The 19,227-nt window shown below is 36.3% G+C and overlaps 1 protein-coding gene across 1 annotated transcript in view; it reads right to left on the bottom strand.

Annotated features, from left to right (window-relative positions):
* The window catches only part of LOC120525915 (cryptochrome-1-like), a 77,795-nt gene that overhangs the window by 14,281 nt on the left and 44,287 nt on the right, over positions 1-19,227 (bottom strand). Inside the window, exons 9-13 of the mRNA XM_039748602.1 lie at positions 17,986-18,137; positions 7,140-7,342; positions 617-718; positions 317-412; positions 61-159 (exon numbers count right to left, since the gene is read on the bottom strand). Coding sequence (XP_039604536.1) covers positions 61-159; positions 317-412; positions 617-718; positions 7,140-7,342; positions 17,986-18,137 — 652 coding nt within the window. The remainder of the gene's footprint in view (positions 1-60; positions 160-316; positions 413-616; positions 719-7,139; positions 7,343-17,985; positions 18,138-19,227) is intronic.

Below are 19,227 nucleotides of genomic sequence, written 5' to 3'. Positions count from 1 at the left end.
TTCAGGGATACATAAAGTTAGAATCTAAAGACTAGAGTAAAATAAACCTGTAGATATTACCTGGTTGCAGTGGCACAGCAAACTCAATGTGATTAGTGCTGGAAGGGTAAGTGCGATGAGTAGAAACTGCATGAATTTTTCCACCTGCTGCCTGGTAACCTTCGGGAGGGGAGTGGGGTATGGGGGAGAAATCAGATAAATTGATTGTAATACTGATGACAACTGAGAAATTAACTAGCAATTTTTACTTTAGGTGGTTGGAGAAAACAAAAACAAAAACAAAAAAAAAAAACACACACACACACACTTAGCTTACTTTGCTGTACTCCACTTGGTCCAGGCTGCTCCTCAGTATCATAACTCAAAAGAATGCTGCTACTTCCAATTCCACTGGCAGTTAAATTGCCTGAAACTTTACACAAGACTAACATGAGACATGTTTGATAAGCACTCACGCATCATATATTTACCATTTAAAAGATTTTAGCCAGGATATTTTGTCATAATATTCTGAAGACTTCTGTCATTCTAAAATTTGCAGAACATACAGTATATAAAAACTCCTCTTCACATCATTGCAATATTATTAATACAAGTTAAAAATAGGTACTCTTACCATGTGTACTACCATTTCCAGGCATCTGTTCTCCTGGGGAATACGCCATCATCCCCCCATTGCCATTTCCATTGTGGTTTGTGGGTACAGATGCAAGAAGTCCTATTAGAGAGCAAATATTTTATGTGAAGATGCAGAGTTCTGTTTAAAAGGTGAAAGTCAATAAGGGGGAAAAATTCCAAGTCTGCAGTGTTGGTGAAACAAAAGCAAGGAGATATATTTCCAGGAATACCCCCATACCATTACACCGCATTATGAATTTATTTTTTCAATTACTTACATACTAATTTTTAACAGGACCTGACATACAGAATACTTTGTTCATGCAATTGCCAGTTATTCAGTTTTTGCACAGAAAATGACCTCCCTCACCAGCTCTGCCCATTTGAACCACCCTGTAGTTAGTTACTATCACAGTGATACTTGATGTGTAAAATTATAAACTTTTGCAATATAAATTGATAATACACTGCTGCTTAAATGCATACACACACACTGGTGATGGAGGTCACTTTCTGTGCAAAATTGGAAAACTGATAATTCTGCAGTGTATGCTGTATAATACTTTATTGGATCATTGTATATCAGTGTTCTTTACATCTTCACCTTACCTCGTAACCGGTTTCATTAAGCACATGTTTATACTACATTAAGGGAACACTTAAATCATCACAGTCTAACACCAAGTCAATTAAGCTTCAAGGATATCGATCTGCTCATTTAGGAAGCATAAGCAATTATGAATTAACTTTACCTGCTTCAATGCAAATGAAAGAAACAACATGTGCACTGGAGAGGCAACGGCAAAACCACCCTCAAAAAGGTAACGGTTTTACAGGTGGTGGCCACAGACAATTGCTCTTTCCTTATTCTTCCTGACTGATTTTTCTCTAGTTTTGCTACTGTCCTTGGGCCTCATGCATAACGGCATGTGTATAATTCACACTAAAACATGACGTATGGACAAAAGTGGAAAAATCCAGATGCATAAATCTGTGCATCCGCCAACTTCCACATTCTTCCGCTACATAAATCCCGGTCTGTGTGAAATGTAACGCTCGTGCATGTGCCTGCCGCCCTTCCCAGACTCCTCCCATAATTACCCCTCTTTGAATATGCAAATCAATATAAATAGCCCCTTATGTTTTGCGTTCTGTGAAAAGACAATGGCAAAAGCACAAGGGGAAAAACAAGAATTTCAGCGAATACCAAGTAGAGACAAGGAAAACCGTATTATTTGTTGTTTTAAGCAGTGATATAAACAACAAAAGAAAGCTGATCGAGTAACACAGTGGGGGGAGAAACTCGAAAACTCAAGTTCAGAAAGTCACCATGATAAGGCGAGTTGTAGCCCACCGTCTGAGTGTCACATGGAAACGTATTAGTGCACAGAGAAAAGAAAAACAAAATAGGGGCACAGTCGAAAAAAAATGTCCAAATGTCAACTTAAATCTTGAAATTTTCACTTTAATCACGTAGTTTATTTGGTCATTAAAGCAGAACGTCATTAACTTCATCTTAAAATCGTTTAATTTACTAGTTTCTCAAATCCCATCATAACTAAAGTAGCACATGAAATGTTTTGCATTCTGTGTGTTCTTTTATGTGCTGTGTGTGTGTGAATCACTAAGTGCTTCTTACACGGGCTTTCACTTACACTGACAGGACACAGAATACATTACATTCATGATATTACAGCTGTCTGAACAATTTAAATATTAAGATGTATACTTGCTATAATTCCTTGTCTGAACAATTTAAATATTAAGATGTATACTTGCTATAATTCCTATCATTATGAAAATATCATGTACATAGGGACACGGTAGCGCAGTATTAATCGATGAGCTGGCGTCCTGTCCAGAAATTGTTCCTGCCTCCCACAAGATGCTTGCTGTGCCGTGCGCGACCTTCATAATTTATTGCAGCAGCACTGTCTCTCTCAGACGTACTAACCTCTAATTTTTGTCCTTCCTTTTCTTTCTCCAAGTAACCAATCGCCACACAATCAGCTCTGTAATAGATGCCAAGCCATCTGTAAACTTAGAACGCAGATTCTTCAAAACTTTAATGGAACATTGAAGTATCTTTATAGTACATGCTCAATTATTCCATCCATCTATCCATCCAGGGTTGCGTCAATCCCAACAAGCATACAGCACAAGGCTAGAACAATCCCTGAATGGGGCGCCAGCTTGTTGCTACCGCTATCCACCGTGTCCTCACATGTTTAATTATTAACAATATACATTATTTTAGTGAAGTTTAAAACTTCTCTGTATAATGTAAAAAACTTTCTTTACTGCATTTCATCTTAAAAATGATATCAAGAGTTCCAAGAAGATAGCGCTTAGAAATCAAAATCAACTTAGAAGCCAGTCGTCATCATATGTAAATATGCACTTTATAAAGTGGCTCAACTTGTGCAATAACACAACTGTGGTGCAAGTTTACAGTGAGGTGATTGTACTTATAAGTACAAACAGTTCTACCAGGAACACTTCATAGACTGATTGAGTGCATTTAGAGTTCTTGGGATGAAACGGTTTCTGAAGCGCAAGGTCCCTACAGGAAAGGCTATGAAGCATTTGTTGTACTGTATGGAAGAAGTTCAAATAGACTGCGCATGGCTGAGACGGCGTGTGCTAGATGCTGTGTGCCGATAATCTGATCAGCTGCTGTACAGCTGTGATTCCATACTCAGATACAGTGGGTTAAATACTCTTGAGTGGTGCACTGACAGTGACAATGCTAAAGCAGCCATAGTATTTGGAATAGTTTGGCCATTCTGTGCACCATTATATGGTTATGGGTTGATTACAATCAGATGCCTTAAACTAATAAACGATATGCGGTCAATTTCAGTGTTTTTGATAAAGCCGTGTCAGGGATGTTAATCTAAAAACTAAAGGGAAACCACACAGGAACAGTAGCACTGCTTTGACACTGGGTGCCGCCAGTTTGCAAAACCGAGTGGAGAACTTGCGCAAGCAAGGGATTGACCTGGCGTGAAAATGTGCGTGGCTTTACGCCAAGTTTAGTTTTTATACATCTCGATGTCAGCATGGAAACAGGCGTATGCACCGTTTATACATGAGGCCCCTTGTCACTACTGGCAGCATGTTCAGCTGATTCAGGTTGCACCAGGTACTCCAGCTGCTCCAGGATGGCACCTTTAATACATGTCGTCGCAACAGCACTGCCAGAGCCCTACAAAATTACCTCCAGCTAGGTACTGGTGTGCATTTTACTGACCAAACTGTCAGAAGCACACTCAATGTGGATGGCATGAGGGCCAGATCTCCCCTAGTGGGACCAGTGGTCATAGGCCATCACCATGCAGCTCAACTGGCATTCGCCACAGAATACCACAATTGGCACCTCCGCCATTGGTCAATCTCTTTATAGATGAGAGCAGGTTCACACTGAACACGTGGCAGAAAAAGAAGCAAAAGAAAAACTATATACAGCACTCCTTCACTGCATTTTATACACAGGCACCTGTTGTGCTCACTACCAAAATCATTCTAGCTTATCATAATTCTTTTAATAAGCTGGACACTATTTTACTGGTAGTATACATACATGCAGTGCCAAGCAATAGTACAGCATGGGTCCTTGAGCTCTGTACCATTAAATACTATTTCTTATGTAGGTTCCAGTGAGGATGGACAAGTATCCTGCCCAGGATAAAAGAAGGATTCATGCCTGGCCAAGAGTCCATAATGGAACGAGCAAGTAAACAGGCACACCAGGAGCATTTCGTTCCCCCACATGACAGGTGACAGTGCTCCTTAAGACTGCACCAGTACAAGGCGCCTGCAAAGTGGTATGGGAGATGAAGTCCGGAAACACAAAGCTGTTGGGGTCTTTGGGGACCACAAGAGGGCACTGCCGTGGGATGACTGCTCTGGGTTTTCATATGACTTGGAAGTGCTGCAGAAGACTTTGCCAGGAGATAGGAAGCAGTTCCCAGTTCGAGTTTAAAAGAAAGCCCACTACCTAACTTAAATTGAGTCCACAGTCGGGAGGCAGTTGGCAATGCTCTCTTGCAGAAGCAATGACTGTGAATAGTGTATTTGCACTGGTGTTTTTATGAAAAGGGTGATCTTGTCAAATAAAAACAATTATTTGAACTTGGAATTGTGTTGGGTTTTGTTGCATCTGCGGATTGGGGCTTGGTGGCACCCCGGGGTTAAAAGTAATTCAAAGTCAATTGTTGATGCTAAAGCAGTATTTTTGCACTTCAGCTCGCTTAAGGTTGCTAGACCTTATTTGCTTTTTATTAAGTCCTAAATAGCTGCATTCTACGTTTTCATTTTTTCCTTAAATGGCTGTCCATTAACAATGAGATCCAAATAACTTAGGAACCAGCAGCTCATCATTTAACTTAATGGTTCTTAAGTTCAGTCCTGGGAGCGAACTGTGGCTGCAAGTTTTCATCTATACTAACTTGTACTTTTAGCCAGACTCTTATTGTAATTAAGCAAGTCCTAATTCTTTGTTTTGGTTTGCTAAATTTTTATTTTATCATAGCAACCATTGATATTTGTGACAATTCTGTATTTATATCTTGATGAAAATCCTAAAATTATTTTGATAATTCAAAATAAAGGCATTCTGGTTATTTATAACATTTACTATCAGGCATACTAGCTATAAAACCACTGCAGCCTTTCAGTGTCATTTGCCTTGATGTCTCCTCTGTTTAGTGTTAGGTGTCATTGTTAGATTACAATTAAGTGTTAAAAATTTTAAAAATCCACTTTGGCCAATTAAGAAAACTTTCTTTTAATTTTCCTTTAGTTCATGAGTCTTCAATATTTTGAAAGCTGAATTTTCATTTTTTTTACTTTGAATTTGTAAGTGTCACACTGATATTTTAGTCTCTCTGAGGGCAGATAATGGATTTGCTCAGACACAATGATGGTTGCAAAGGACTGCCCCCCAATAGGTTAACACTATTCATGTCACAAAAGCTTGCTTATAAATAAATTCTAGTGCAGCATCAGTAGCCTTGTTAATCTGACCTCTGAACAAGTATGGTTTAGTGACTTAGGTTTAGTATTCTGGCTTATGATCTATTGCTTTCTCATATTGGCTTGATTCTCTGCCCCAGTGTTAATTCTTGACTTAAATAATAGTGCTTTAGAGAGTGACACCTTGCAATTCATGTCCAAATATGATAATGGTTTAGTCATCTGGTTTTCACAGCATCTTGAAAATGAATTTACCTTGGCCTCATTAGCAACCTTATATACTCACTGTAAAGTATCCAGTTCAATTAAATATTTGAGAATAAACTGAAAAAAACAGTTAAGGACTTGCAGCTCAAATCTCAACTAGATGCACTCTTGGAAAACCGAAGAATGATCTGATATGACAGAATGGATGCACTAGTAAGTCATGAAGCAAAATACCAAGTTCCCATTTCAGCAAGTATTGGACAAAAACCTGCAGCCTCTGCAGTCCTTCAGTACGGAACTGGAGTATCCTTGCATTACAGTAACAACTTTAACTTCACTGCTGTTCCTTCCTGAACAACTCCAGTTTGCTAGTGATCACGTCCTCTCTCTCTCTGTCTCTCTCTCTTTAATGTCATTCTGGAGATTCCACAAGTAGTCACAGTCATTTAATTTCATGCTGCCGGTGACATGCTCTACTTCTGCAGCATTACTGCTGAAATCACAGGCTTTAAACAATGGCCTGTATTTTTGTATTTTTCACATACATAACTACCTTTAATAAAATAAATATGGCAACATTAAATTGGAACTCACTAACATTTGACTCTATTTTTGACTTTTAACAAATTAATCCTTGGTCTGAAACACTTAAGTACGAAAGAGTTGTGAAAACATTTTTGAGTTATTCAATTTGTTGCTTAATGCTTACATTTTGACAATTTTATTAATACAAAAGAATTATGTAATTTTTTCTGACACAGATGAGACTAAACAATCACTTTCACTGTTGATACGGTTAAATGTTATTTTGAATATTTTGCAAAATTTTCTATTTGATTAGAATATGTCAGTGGGGGGCACAAACCACCCCTAAAAATACTGTATACCCTGTTTTATGAGGATCTAGAATGTGCACTAATTCCAGTGGGCATTCCTAATAATTGTACGTTATCCAAATTTTTATGGAGCAGGTTGTGGTTGCAACTGGAGGTACTAACCAAAATGAAAGCCAAGTAATTCATTATTTTGCATCTGCCACTGCAGGGATGCAGATACATTAGTACCCTGTTTTCCTCTGTATGGACTAAAAACCAAAGCCATTCATCAAATGTATATTCTGATTTCCACCTTAGATCAGGGAAAAATTACTTTGACAAATGCAAGCAGGAAAATGCTAAAATTCACATAAACTTTTTTTTTTTTTTTTTTAAAAAACAAGTACATTATAGCAAATACATTTATACTGTTGAATTTCTATAGGACACTGGCTGTGAAAAGAAACTGTTAACTGTAATGCAGTTAATGTTACAAATTGTATAGCATTGGAGAATTCTCACCTAGCCCCCTATAGCGGGACAGCTGCTGGTATATCTGCTTCATCCGTTCAATGTTGAGGCGGCTGGCCTCGGCATGGTTGACCATAGGCTTGGGATAATGCACACCGATAATACACTTGGCCGCACTCTGCACAGCATCAGGGGCATTCCATGGATCATAGATATATTTGGCAGGAAAACCTCGAAGAACAGGTAAATATCGTCTGCAAGCACAGGGAGAGATTAAACCGCAGAGTCTCATCATGAATACCTGAGTAGCTAAAACTGGATCAACCAGCACACAATGCTGTGCACTTGATGGGATCACAAGATTCAACAAGGCTAAGTGGATAGGGCAAAGAGCTCTCATATAAAAAGATCTGTTTAATACCTTAAGGCATGAACGTTATCTGACCTGTGAGGGGTTTGAACCATAAAAGTTCTATAAAAGCTTGAATCTTGGCTGCCTATAAAATATTCATTTTATATGATTACATAGAAAACAGCTACTATTTATCTCAGCTACATGAGATCTTAATTACTCTATGAACAGTATACTGGTCAAATCTGACACAACAAGTATTACACCTTAGACCCAAAAAACACCTTCACTATACCAAGGTCGAGTCATGCTTGTTGGCAGTGCTTACAACTTTCAAATAGGTGATGATCAGCATTACCGGGCTTACCAGGTTTTTAAAAGCAGATGCATCTCAATATTGTGACTGAATAAAACTAAAGATGGTCTACTTTATAGGCAAGGAAAACCAGTATTTCTATATTAATAATTTTGTGGTTCTTCTTGTTTTTACTGACAGTGCATTTGTCTCAAACTATTTATTATACTGCCCTAGTCACTGTATGGCCTAGTCAAGTTTATAATTACTATGTACTGAAAGATATTGTTTTAGATCTAAAATACAAATAGATACCTTTCATAAAAGTAGATACTGTATCTATTGAGATTGTGCTTAGTGTGCAAACACTAAAAAATGACTGATGAGGACTTAATATATTTAGATTAACAGAAGGTTGAAAAATGCAGTGGTTTAACAATGTTAACAATGGCTCTAAATGTCATCATAATTTACAAAAAAAACACTGTCTTGCAACATAGGTAATACTAAATAAACCTTTATAATAAATGATTAAATGCAAATTTAGAAAAAATGGGAATTCCCAAGAGTCTTAAGTCTATCAAAAAACACACCAGTCCACGATCAGCACATATACATTTCTTACATTTAAGTAGTATCTACAGTAAGTTCCGATATATTTCTAAATTTAACCTAGGAAAGTGAGTGGGCACATCACTAATACTTATTCACATCCTAAATAACATACACTATACCAAATGTCTAGAAAAAACATGCCAGACAGGTAGGAAGAAGAAAAAAAAAAAACCCTGTTGATGCACTGCATTTATAATTTATGCTACACTGATAGGTGAACAAGACTACCATTTTGTAAGAAATTTTTTCAATTACCTTTTGTATGAAAAAGCTAAACCACTGAAATTGCAAGTATGTATTTTAATCTCCTTTGTTATGATGAAGTTTACTTTTAGAGATTCGAGTTAATTTTGGAATTATTCTAAAATTATAGAAAATTTCAGAAACATTTCCATGCATGGGCTTCAAGACATCACTTACTACACAAGTATCCCAATTTTTTACTATTGCAAAATAAAAGTTTTAGGCTATGTAAAATGAATCTCAATAACACATTTCATTAACCATTCTATATGTGCACATAAATCAAAGTGGATTAACTGGGGTTGCAGCATAATGTATCAGTAATCTCTCCATCATTAATAATTTGAACAACAACTTAATAAAAAAGCTCCATATACACAAAAAGTAAGTGACTATTATTGGAGGTTCTGTATAGAGTTAAAAATTAGTCTTAAAAATATGCCATTTAAGGATTTTTTTTTTCATAAATTCATTACTAAATTTCTTACTTACAAAACTAAAGCCATGAGAAAACCGATATAGAAATATTTACTTTGGGACCCATCTTATTTTAGAATACTTCTGCTGTCACACAGACAACACAATTATTACAAACTATATTCCAACAAGATGCCCCCGACAGCTTCCTGAAATAAAAGATTGTGCTGTCAACACAACACAGTACAGTATTTACTTTCTAAAAACACATCTGCACATTTGCTAAAAACAACCAGATTTGTTCTAGCATGAACCTATGCTGTAACTCCTATTAGAAAATGTAGCATAAGTGGTTTCTTAAAAAAAATACACAAGAAGGAAAAAAAGTATTTACAAAGGCACAATTCTTTAAAAAACGATTTTGTTATGCGGATATGAGAAATGTAAGAATTAAACATTAGTATTTATAGACAATGAGTGAAAATGACTGACTGCTTTCTAAGTGCTCATTTACCCATTTATTTAGATGCTGATGAAACATCTGCTCCTTACACCTGAAGCTGAAGTGTCTTAAAATCTTTAAGGTAATTCAAAAACATTCAAATAAACAAAATAGAGTGTCTGAGAATTTCTTGTGTATCAAAATATCTAAGGCGGCATGATTTACATTTGTCTAAAATGTAAGCTATCTCAGCCAAGCTAACAGACTAATCTACTCACATGCAGCGACTAGAGTTCCTTTACATTAATTTTAACATTGTCAGTATATTCTTAAAATTTTTAGCAGCCGACCTTTTCCTACAACCTATGAATCATATCTTTTGCTTTCTCATTCTCCTACAAAACATGTGACCCTCTCAAATATAGTTAAGGTCATAATTTTTAGCCCTCTATGAAAATGTGACATTTTAACACATTTACACCCAATTTTAACATCATTTTTCAAACTTTACAAAATGAAACATTTATCAATGTAAAAACTACCAACTACTACATTTTCATTTTAAAAAAAAAATCTATATTGCTGTAGAACATCATTATTGAAAATTGGGATGGTCAAAATTATTAGCCCCATTTGAATTTGTCAGGAAGCATTGTAGTAAAGTTAAATGCTCCTGGTGTTAAGCCACACCTGAACCCCACGTGACTTGACTGGCTTAATCAATTACTATCACACATTAACATATGGAATGAAATGAGCAGGGTTCGTGGTACTTAAAGGCAAGATTGAGAGGCATCATGCTTACATTCTTTGTAAAAATGTATTTCATCATGCCAAAAACCAATTAAATAAGTATGGACTTCAGAGAAAAGATAGGTGATGTTCATCTTAAAGGGGATGGCTATATGGCCATTTCCAAGTGTTTCACTGTGTCCAGAACAGATGTATGTTGCATCATTACAAAATACAAAGTGACCCATTTTGTCAGAAACAAACCTGGAAGTGCCTGAAAGCACAATTTTCAAAAACTTTGGAGGGGAAAATAATCAGAAATGTCAACAAGATCATTGCAGAGGCCACTGTCACCGACCTGGCCTCTTCTTGACTTGAAGACTCAAAAAAAAAAAAACAAACAAAAAAAAAAACTGTTGTGAGGGCTCTTAATCATGGGAAGCTTTAAGGCTACTGGCCAAGGAAACCTCCATTGCTCACATGGCTGCATATCAAAGCTAGAATAAAGTTTGCCAAGGACCATTTCAAACATGAGGATGAATTCTGGAATTCTTTGGTCTGATGAGACAAGACTGGAGCTGTTTGGGCACATGGATACAGCTTTTGATTTGCGAAGGAATGGAGATCCCTCCAACCCTTAAAACACAGTTCCTACAGTTAAACATGATGGTGGAAGCATAATGCTGCGGGGGGCTGTTTTGCTGCTTCAGGCACAGGAAACCTTGTTCAGATACCTGGCATAATGAAGAAAGAAGACTTCACTGACATTTTGAAGGTTAACTTGAACAAAACTGCTGCCAGTCTGGCTTTAGGCTGCCATTGAGTCTTTTTAGCAAGATAATGACACAAAGCATACATCACAGTTGGTCCAGAGCTTTTTGAGGAACACCAAAATCAAGCTCTTGGGGTGGCAATCTCAAAACCCAAAGCTCAAACCTACAGAGAATCTTTGGGGAGAGCTCAAGGTTAAGTCCATGCTGAAAAACCATCTAATTTGCATGAATTGATGCAATATGCCATACAGGAATGGTCAAAGATCCTACAGGAAACTTGTGCAAACCTTGTGAGAAACTACAGTAAGAGGTTGAGAGTTAGAAGGGCTACAGTACACTATTGACTATTAATTGTCAGAGGCCTAATAATTTTGGCCATGCTGCTTTCGTGCTTTTGTTTCAGGTTAAGTGCATCAGTAAACTTTTTTAATCAAACTTCTCATAAACACTTTAAATGCTAGTCATTTGTCTTACAAAAATGAATGGCTTTGTTTCATTTTGGAAAGGGGGTTAATATATATGACCTTAACTGTGCACAGTTATTCTCCCATTAAATACACCCACCGACTCTACTTTATTAGGTACACCTGTTTAACTGCTTAACGCAAATATCTAATCAGTCAACCACATGGCATCTGTCAATGCATTTAGGTATGTAGGCACTGTCAAGATGAACTGCTGAAGTTCAAATGAAGCATCAGAATTGGGAAGAAAATCAATTTAAGCGACTCTGAATGTGGCATGGTTGTTTGTGCGAGACAGGCTGGTCTGAGTATTGCAGAAACTGCTGTTCTACTGGGATTTTCATGCTCAACCATCTCAAGTATTTACTGAAAATGGTCCAAAAAAGGGAAAATATTCAGGGAGCAGCAGTTGTCTGGGTGAACATGCCTTGATGATGCCAGAGTTTACAGGAGAATGGCCACACTGGCTTGAGCAGACAGGAAGGAAAACTAACTCAAATAACCACTTGTTACAACCAAGTTATGCAGAAGGGATTCTCTGAAAGCATAACATGTTCAACCTTGAAGCAAATGGACTACAGCAGCAGGAAACCACATTGGGTGCCACTCCTGTCAGATAAGAACAGGCAACTGAGGCTACAATTCACATAGGTTCACCAAAATTGGACAACAAAAGATTGGAACAACATTGCCTGGTCTGATGAGTCTCGATTTCTGCTGCAACATTCAGATGGTCTTGTTAGAGGCAGGCATCAACAACATGAAAGCATGGATCCACCTTACCTTGTATCAATTGTTAAAGGTGGTGGTGGTATGGTGTGGGGGTTATTTTCTTGGCACATTTTGGGCACCTTAGTACCAACTGAGCATTGTTTAAATGCCACAGCTTACCAAAATGCTGTTGCTGACCATGTCCATCCCTTTATGACTGCAGTGTGCCCATCTTCTAATGGCTACTTCCAGCAGGATAACATGCCATGTCACAAGCTCAAATCATCTCAAACTGGTTTCTTGAACATGGACAATGAGTTCACTATACTCAAATGGCTACCACAGTCACCAGATCTCAATCCAATAGAGCCCCTTTGGGAAGTGGTGGAACAGGAGATTTGCATCATGCATGTACAGCTGACAAATATCCAGCAATAATCATGTCAATATGGACCAAAATCCCAGAGGAATATTTCCAGCACCTTGTTGAATCCATGGCACAAAAATTTATGTCAGTTCTAAAGGCAAAAGGAGGTCCAACCAAGTATCTGCAAGGTGTACCTAATAAAGTGGCAGAAGAGTATATGTCAACATGACTGACAGAATTTGGTTTACCATTTTCCCAAAGCATTCAACAATGTTGCATTTTTTGGACATGTTTCATTCTCTTCTAACCTTTAATTTGTCCAGACTAACTGTTAAACAAGAACATGGTTGATCGAGGAAGAAACAAGATATAGAATAATATTGCACCTAATATGAAATAAAGTAATTTACTCAGGAAGAAAGTTGAACAATAAAAAGATTCATACACCAAAAATGTTTAATACCAAAGAAAACAGCAAATGAAATACACTTGTTTTTGATATTAAAAAGCCAAAATACAGTATTTGTGTCATATAAATTTGTTTTGCACTACAGATACGTGTGAACTGGAACAAGACTATATGCTAACTGGGTTAATTCATTCAACTACATAGGAGAGAATTATAGGAGGGCACTCACCTACTCACCTGAAGGCATTAGGTTTCAGTCCTCCTTAGAGGGAACAAAACCGGGAGCTACTCCATTTACCAGTGCCACAGCACGGTGTCTGGAGATGCTGATCAGTTGAAGGTGACACCTTTCAGTGGAGATTTTAAAGACAAACATCCTGCGTCTGGTTTATGGGCACTGAAGATCCTGCTAGTATGAACTGGAGGGCTGAGGCAGAAACCGAATGCCTTGGCCCTCAAAAACAACTCTACACATACATGAAAACACTTCACTATGTTGAGGAGAGAACGCATAACTTCTGCTTATAGTAAAACACACATGAATTTTGTTTTTGGCATATGCATTTACTCAAGAAAAGTGAAATAATGCATAATGTGAAAATTGTGCACATTTCCTTTCCTACAACTTTTCATACCTCGCAGAACAACTATTTTTTTTTTTTCAGTGAACAGTTTAATGATTTGTGTCAGTTTTTTCTTTTTGTATTAAATATGATTTTCTTGGGTAACATTGTTTAGTGTTTAGCACTGCTGCCTCATGGACAGAGTCCTAAGTTACTGTGACTGTTAATTGTCAATGTCGATTTTGTATGTTTCCCAATGTTTGCGTTGGTTAGGTTGACTGGTGATTCCACTTTGATCCTAATGGCCATTTTCTGGAAATAAATAAAAAATTATGCAAGTATAGATAATGGTAGGGAAAAATGACAGCATTATGGTGTCAGGTCTTAGGCTGTAGTCCAGTCACGTTTAGTGCATGTATTCTTTCATTCTCGCTTATCCTGGAAGCATGCATGTTAGATTAACCAACAACTACAAATTATGTTGCCAAGAGTATTGGATTGTGTAAACATACTCTGTAATGGTCAGTTATGCCTTTAGAGATTATACCGGTCTTGTAAGCAGTAATGTAAAAAGTGAGTTCAGAAAGTGAGAATAGATGCTTTGTTTAATGCTCTTTACTACTACTGTATGAATATGCAAAGATTTGCTTTGTATACTGTACACTCTCCCTAAATTGCTGACAATTTCGTGATGATATACACTTTGTTTGGAAGCAGAATCTCTCTAGAAGTAAATATCTGCCTGTGTCATGTCATTGGAATTAGAACGCAACAAATGCTATATTTAGTCTTCTTCCCTTCTGTCTTTCAACAGGCTCCAAAATCTATTAACATTCTTGATAGCTGTTTCAAAAGAAATCAAAAATTGTTGTGAGTTTTTTGATGATTTATACATGAAAACTAGAATGTAATACTTTTTTGGATTTGTCATGTACTCTCTTTCTGGTGTGTGGCATCAATCTTATTAAAAAAGCAAAGGCAACAATCAGAGCTTCTGTTTTCACCTGCAGACAAATAACTTCACTATGAGGCGCTGCTTTAGAGTTGTGCTTTTTGACTAGTGTGCATCACCCATCACGACCTTGTAACTGTGATACCTGCATTGATAAAATAAATTTATTTACAAAATCTGCAAAATTAAAGGAAGTAAGCTAGAAAAATTAAAAAGAAAAAAGTTAGAAATGAGAACAAATTTCTTATAACACCAAAATTACTGAAATGTACATGGTAGGGATAGTATAGTTAATGAAAGTAATCAGACTAATTTAAATGTGTTAATGGATGCAGAAACTAAATTCCTAAATAGGGAGAACAAACTATTTTTTTAATAAAAAGGGAGATGCTACATATAAAAAGTTTTTCATGATGATTTCAGCAAGTTTCACAGATGGATAGCATAATTTGGCAAACACCAAACAGCAATACCCAAGGACGCCATTTCTTGACGTCTTGAATATAAATGTTGAACTTTAGGTGTAGCTTCCCAGAACTGATGATGTAAAGCCTGCCGTTTCCTATGAATAATCCACTGATTTTTAGCAGTTTCCTATTTTTGGGCCAATAATCCTCTCACATAGTTGAAAGCAATAAATTTGAACAAACCACATCATACTCAAGTACAACAATGAACTGTATGATTAAAAAAGAAATAAAAAATACAAAGAAAGCAAACAATAACTTAAGGATTTCTGAAAGCCAATATTGAGGAAGATATTCTGCATCAACTTCTCTATAGAGTGCTGACTTCACTTCAAACTAAAAACAACAAAAACACTATATAAAGAATTAAACAACTTATGAAAAGAGACTTGAAGGTTTTATGTTTTGACCCTAACATTTTACGTATAAAAAAATACGAAAAATTTGCAAACTAAATGCAAATACAGTAAAAACAATGTCCTATTTACCACAGGAAAAAAGAACAATCCTGAGGTCCCTGACAAACTGAGACACTTTAAAAAATATGTTTGTTGTATGTATCTAGGCACAAATTCTCATAAAACCAATCAAGAAAAATGAAGCAAAAACAATGAAAATTCAGGAGCCAGCTTTAATACCACAAGGCTTACAGGTGTACAGGGTGCAACAGCATTACAGAAAGGCCACAAAAACCATGGAATAATACCCAAATAACAAGGATTTATAATCACCACTGCAGCTACAAAAATAATGTATGTGTCAAAATTCATTTTCAAATTACCTCAAACCAAAAAGTATGAATCATGTTTTTATAATTTACCCACGTTTCTCAAATAAAAATTCGATGTGCCTATTACATAACTTCCCTCTCATTTAAATGTCTAAGAATAAACATGATGGTATGCTATAAAACCCAAACACTCAAAGTTCAGTACTTGTATCTAATGTTTGAATTCTTTTATATATTAATCTTTCTAAATATGCCAGTGCTTTTATTTTGGTATGGTAATTCTTAGAGGTCTGAAGCAGAGTACTAAATTATGTTTGTTCCACATGCAAAAGATGCACCTTCTCCATGCTTTATAGCTCTGAAAATTCATTTAATTTGATACAATACAATTATGTATATTGCAAACGTACCTGCCTGTAGGACTGGGCTATATATTTTGGCAGAAATGGCGATAAACAATATATATCTAGATATTTTTATGAAGTGAGTAAAACTAAGTTGTTAGCCAAAGCCATACAAAATATCACAAGAATGTATTCATCAAAATAAAGATTGAAATACATAACAAATCTCTCTATTATATAAAAAAAATCCTGGGACGAGATGAGACTTTTTAGCCTGAGACCAGACGAGACTTTTTCAGAGAGATACTTTCAAGTCCCGTGAGACGAGACTTTGTGCCATGAGATTTAACCATGCCCGGGGCCAGAAATAAAAGAGAGTAGATGACAAAGTAGAACGTTGTAAAGAATTCAAAAATATTGGTGTGACACACATGCAGAGCAGGTTAGAGATAATGAAAGTACTAAAATTTGAAAGTCACAAAAAAATGACAGTAAAGATTGCATTAGCGCAAACAAACAAATTATTACTCGGTGGAATAACGGAATAGCAAAATGAGATTTAATATATTGTTTCGATTTAAACTTTAAGTCGAAGACTTGTAGATCTAATTCATGTTGCCATCAGGGAAAAGTACTGTTTCTTCCCAATGAAGAGGCATACCCACAAGAATTAAAAGATTTGTTGTTTGGTGAAAGTGAAATCCACATACGCGAGTGGCAGAGATGTTGGCAAGCAAAGTGATCAGGGGGTGAAGCCCCCTAGTTAATATATATATTTAACTTACAGGTCCACAGTACCTAAAATAACTATTGTATCTGCTTTCAGGCTGAGAACATAGTGTAAATGTAAATAAAATGTTTAAATGTAAGTTAAAAATGGCAGGCCTAAGCATTCTGAGAATGAATTTTAAATTACGTATATGAAAATTCAGCCTACAATACAGTTAATAAATATAAAATAATATAATATAAATAAATACATAAACTGTCTCAAACTTGCTCTCCAATGTTTTAACAAAAAAGTTAAAAAACTGTAAAGTACATTAGACTATTAAATTTGTTAGTTTTAAATTGCATTTTTTTAATAAATAAATCAGTAAAATGAATTTCATTTTTGAAAGAAAAAAAAAAAAAAAGAAGTCTAGCCTAAGGGCATTTTACATTTTATGCTGTAGCGAATTTAAACATTGTGAAATAAGTAATGTGTTTAACTGACATAACTCACTGTAAAGGCAAGCAGTTTAAAACTTAGTTTTTCTGCCTAATTCTGGATTTAATACATATAAAGCTTAGGAAGTTAACATTATTTTTTTTTAATAACTTACACTTCCTAATTATCAGATGAAGTCAATGGCTAAAGCACTGCATTCTAGCCCACTTTCAGTGATTGCACCAATTTGATAATGTTGCTCCTATTGTTGGTTGCAACAGAAAGGAGCCTCTTTTCACCCAGCTTTCAGTTTCCAAGTGTATCTTGCAGAGAGCTTCGGCTATGTGTACACCAGTGTGGTTTTCAGGGAAATAGCTTGTTTGCTGACACACACATTTAATCTCCCATTCTTCAATGAAATGAACAGTCACACTTAAATATGGCTCGCAAATGCGGTTTGACCACATATCAGTTTTCAAGACAAAATGTTTTAATTTAGTGAACAGGTTGGTAAGGGAAGCTTGCAATGTCGTCTGAATTGGCTTAGGCGTTTCGGGTGATCAATGCCTCGTAAAACTCTAAATAAACAATACTACCACAATCGATATCCTACTCTACTTATATATTTTACAATCTCATTATATTGCCCAGCCCTACCTGCCTGTCATCCAAACATAATGAAGAAATCTTATTCAAGTAGATATTTCTTAGTGTGACAAATTAATATGTCTGAAGGTAAAATTGGTTTGAATAGCATCATTTTACAGAACATATTACATTTGCAGTTGAAGGTGGATTGTAAGGACATCTGGCATGCTACTACTGTGGATCAACCCAAGCACTTTGAATTCCCAAGGGGAGAGGAACGCACCTGATGTAGTCACCATTAGGATCCGTCCTGCGCCCAAAACCAACAGGACAATAGCAGTGGAAAAACTGTTGAAAAAATGAGCTGCAAGAAAGCCACATCCAGCTTCCGGCATTTACACTCCAGTCTGCATCCAGTAAAAGTTCTTCAAAAACCTAAAAATTAAGCAGTAAAAATTAAATATCAAGCAAAAAAGGAATGGAAGGCAAGAAAAACAAAATGAGATCAAAAGCCCAAAACCAAAACATTGTTTAGGCATGTTAACACTGAAAATTTATTAGAAATTTAGGGCTCTATTAATAAAGAAAAACCCAAAGAACTGATGGCATTCCACCGAGTTAATCCTTTTGGATTTTTTTTAACTTCTCTTCCACATGCCAAATACAGCCATTTCCTTACAGTACTTAAATCCTAGACTCAACACTGTAATCACCACTCTCTAATAAAAACCAAGTCAAACACACTACCCAGTTTCAGAGTTTCAGGCCAAACTTAACAAGACTAAATTTAATTCAACCCCCACCCAAGAGAAGGAGAGGAGGGCCAATAGCCAGGGTAAAAAGTAGAAAAGAGGGAAGAGAATCCTTTCCCCCAATATAAAATGTTATTGATTAGATCCTGCAAGGTTTTAAAAAAGTTTTAACCAGATCCACTAAGTGTGAATTAGATTTTTTCTAATTTCAAATAGTATACAACATCAGTTACCCACTGACCTAAGAGGTGGGCTAGGATTCTACCAGTTGAGCAAGGTAAGTCTACGTGCTAATAGTGAAGTAAAGGCAATTATAGTATGTTTGTCTTATACTTTAAGCCCGCTTGCGAGTATACCAAACACAGCTATTAATGGATTAGGAGTGACTGTGACACGAAGGCTGTCTGATAGGCATTTAACGATTTTAGGCCAGACTTATGTTAATTTGGTGAATGCCAAAAACATATGGCCCAATGAAACTAGAGCTGATTGCAACGTTCACAGGTTGGATCTTACCCTGGAAACATACTGCACAATTTTAAACGAGAAAGATGAGCTTGATAAAAGATTTTAAGTTGAATAATTATATGCTTTGTGCATATGGAGCTAGATTAAATCCTGTACATGGCTGCCTTCCACTCCTTTTCTGAAATGTGGAGTAAGAGATCCATTTCCCTCTGTACTCTGGGATCTTTGAAAGGGAGAGAATTTTAAATGTTTTTATATATTATAGAAATGCTGTCCGAGTCCTCAAGACTGATCAATATTTCTTC

The sequence above is a fragment of the Polypterus senegalus genome, chromosome 3 (assembly GCF_016835505.1).
Source record: "Polypterus senegalus isolate Bchr_013 chromosome 3, ASM1683550v1, whole genome shotgun sequence".
Lineage (NCBI taxonomy): Eukaryota > Metazoa > Chordata > Cladistia > Polypteriformes > Polypteridae > Polypterus > Polypterus senegalus.
Note: the sequence above shows the minus strand (reverse complement) of the source record. Positions and strands in the feature narration are given on the sequence as shown.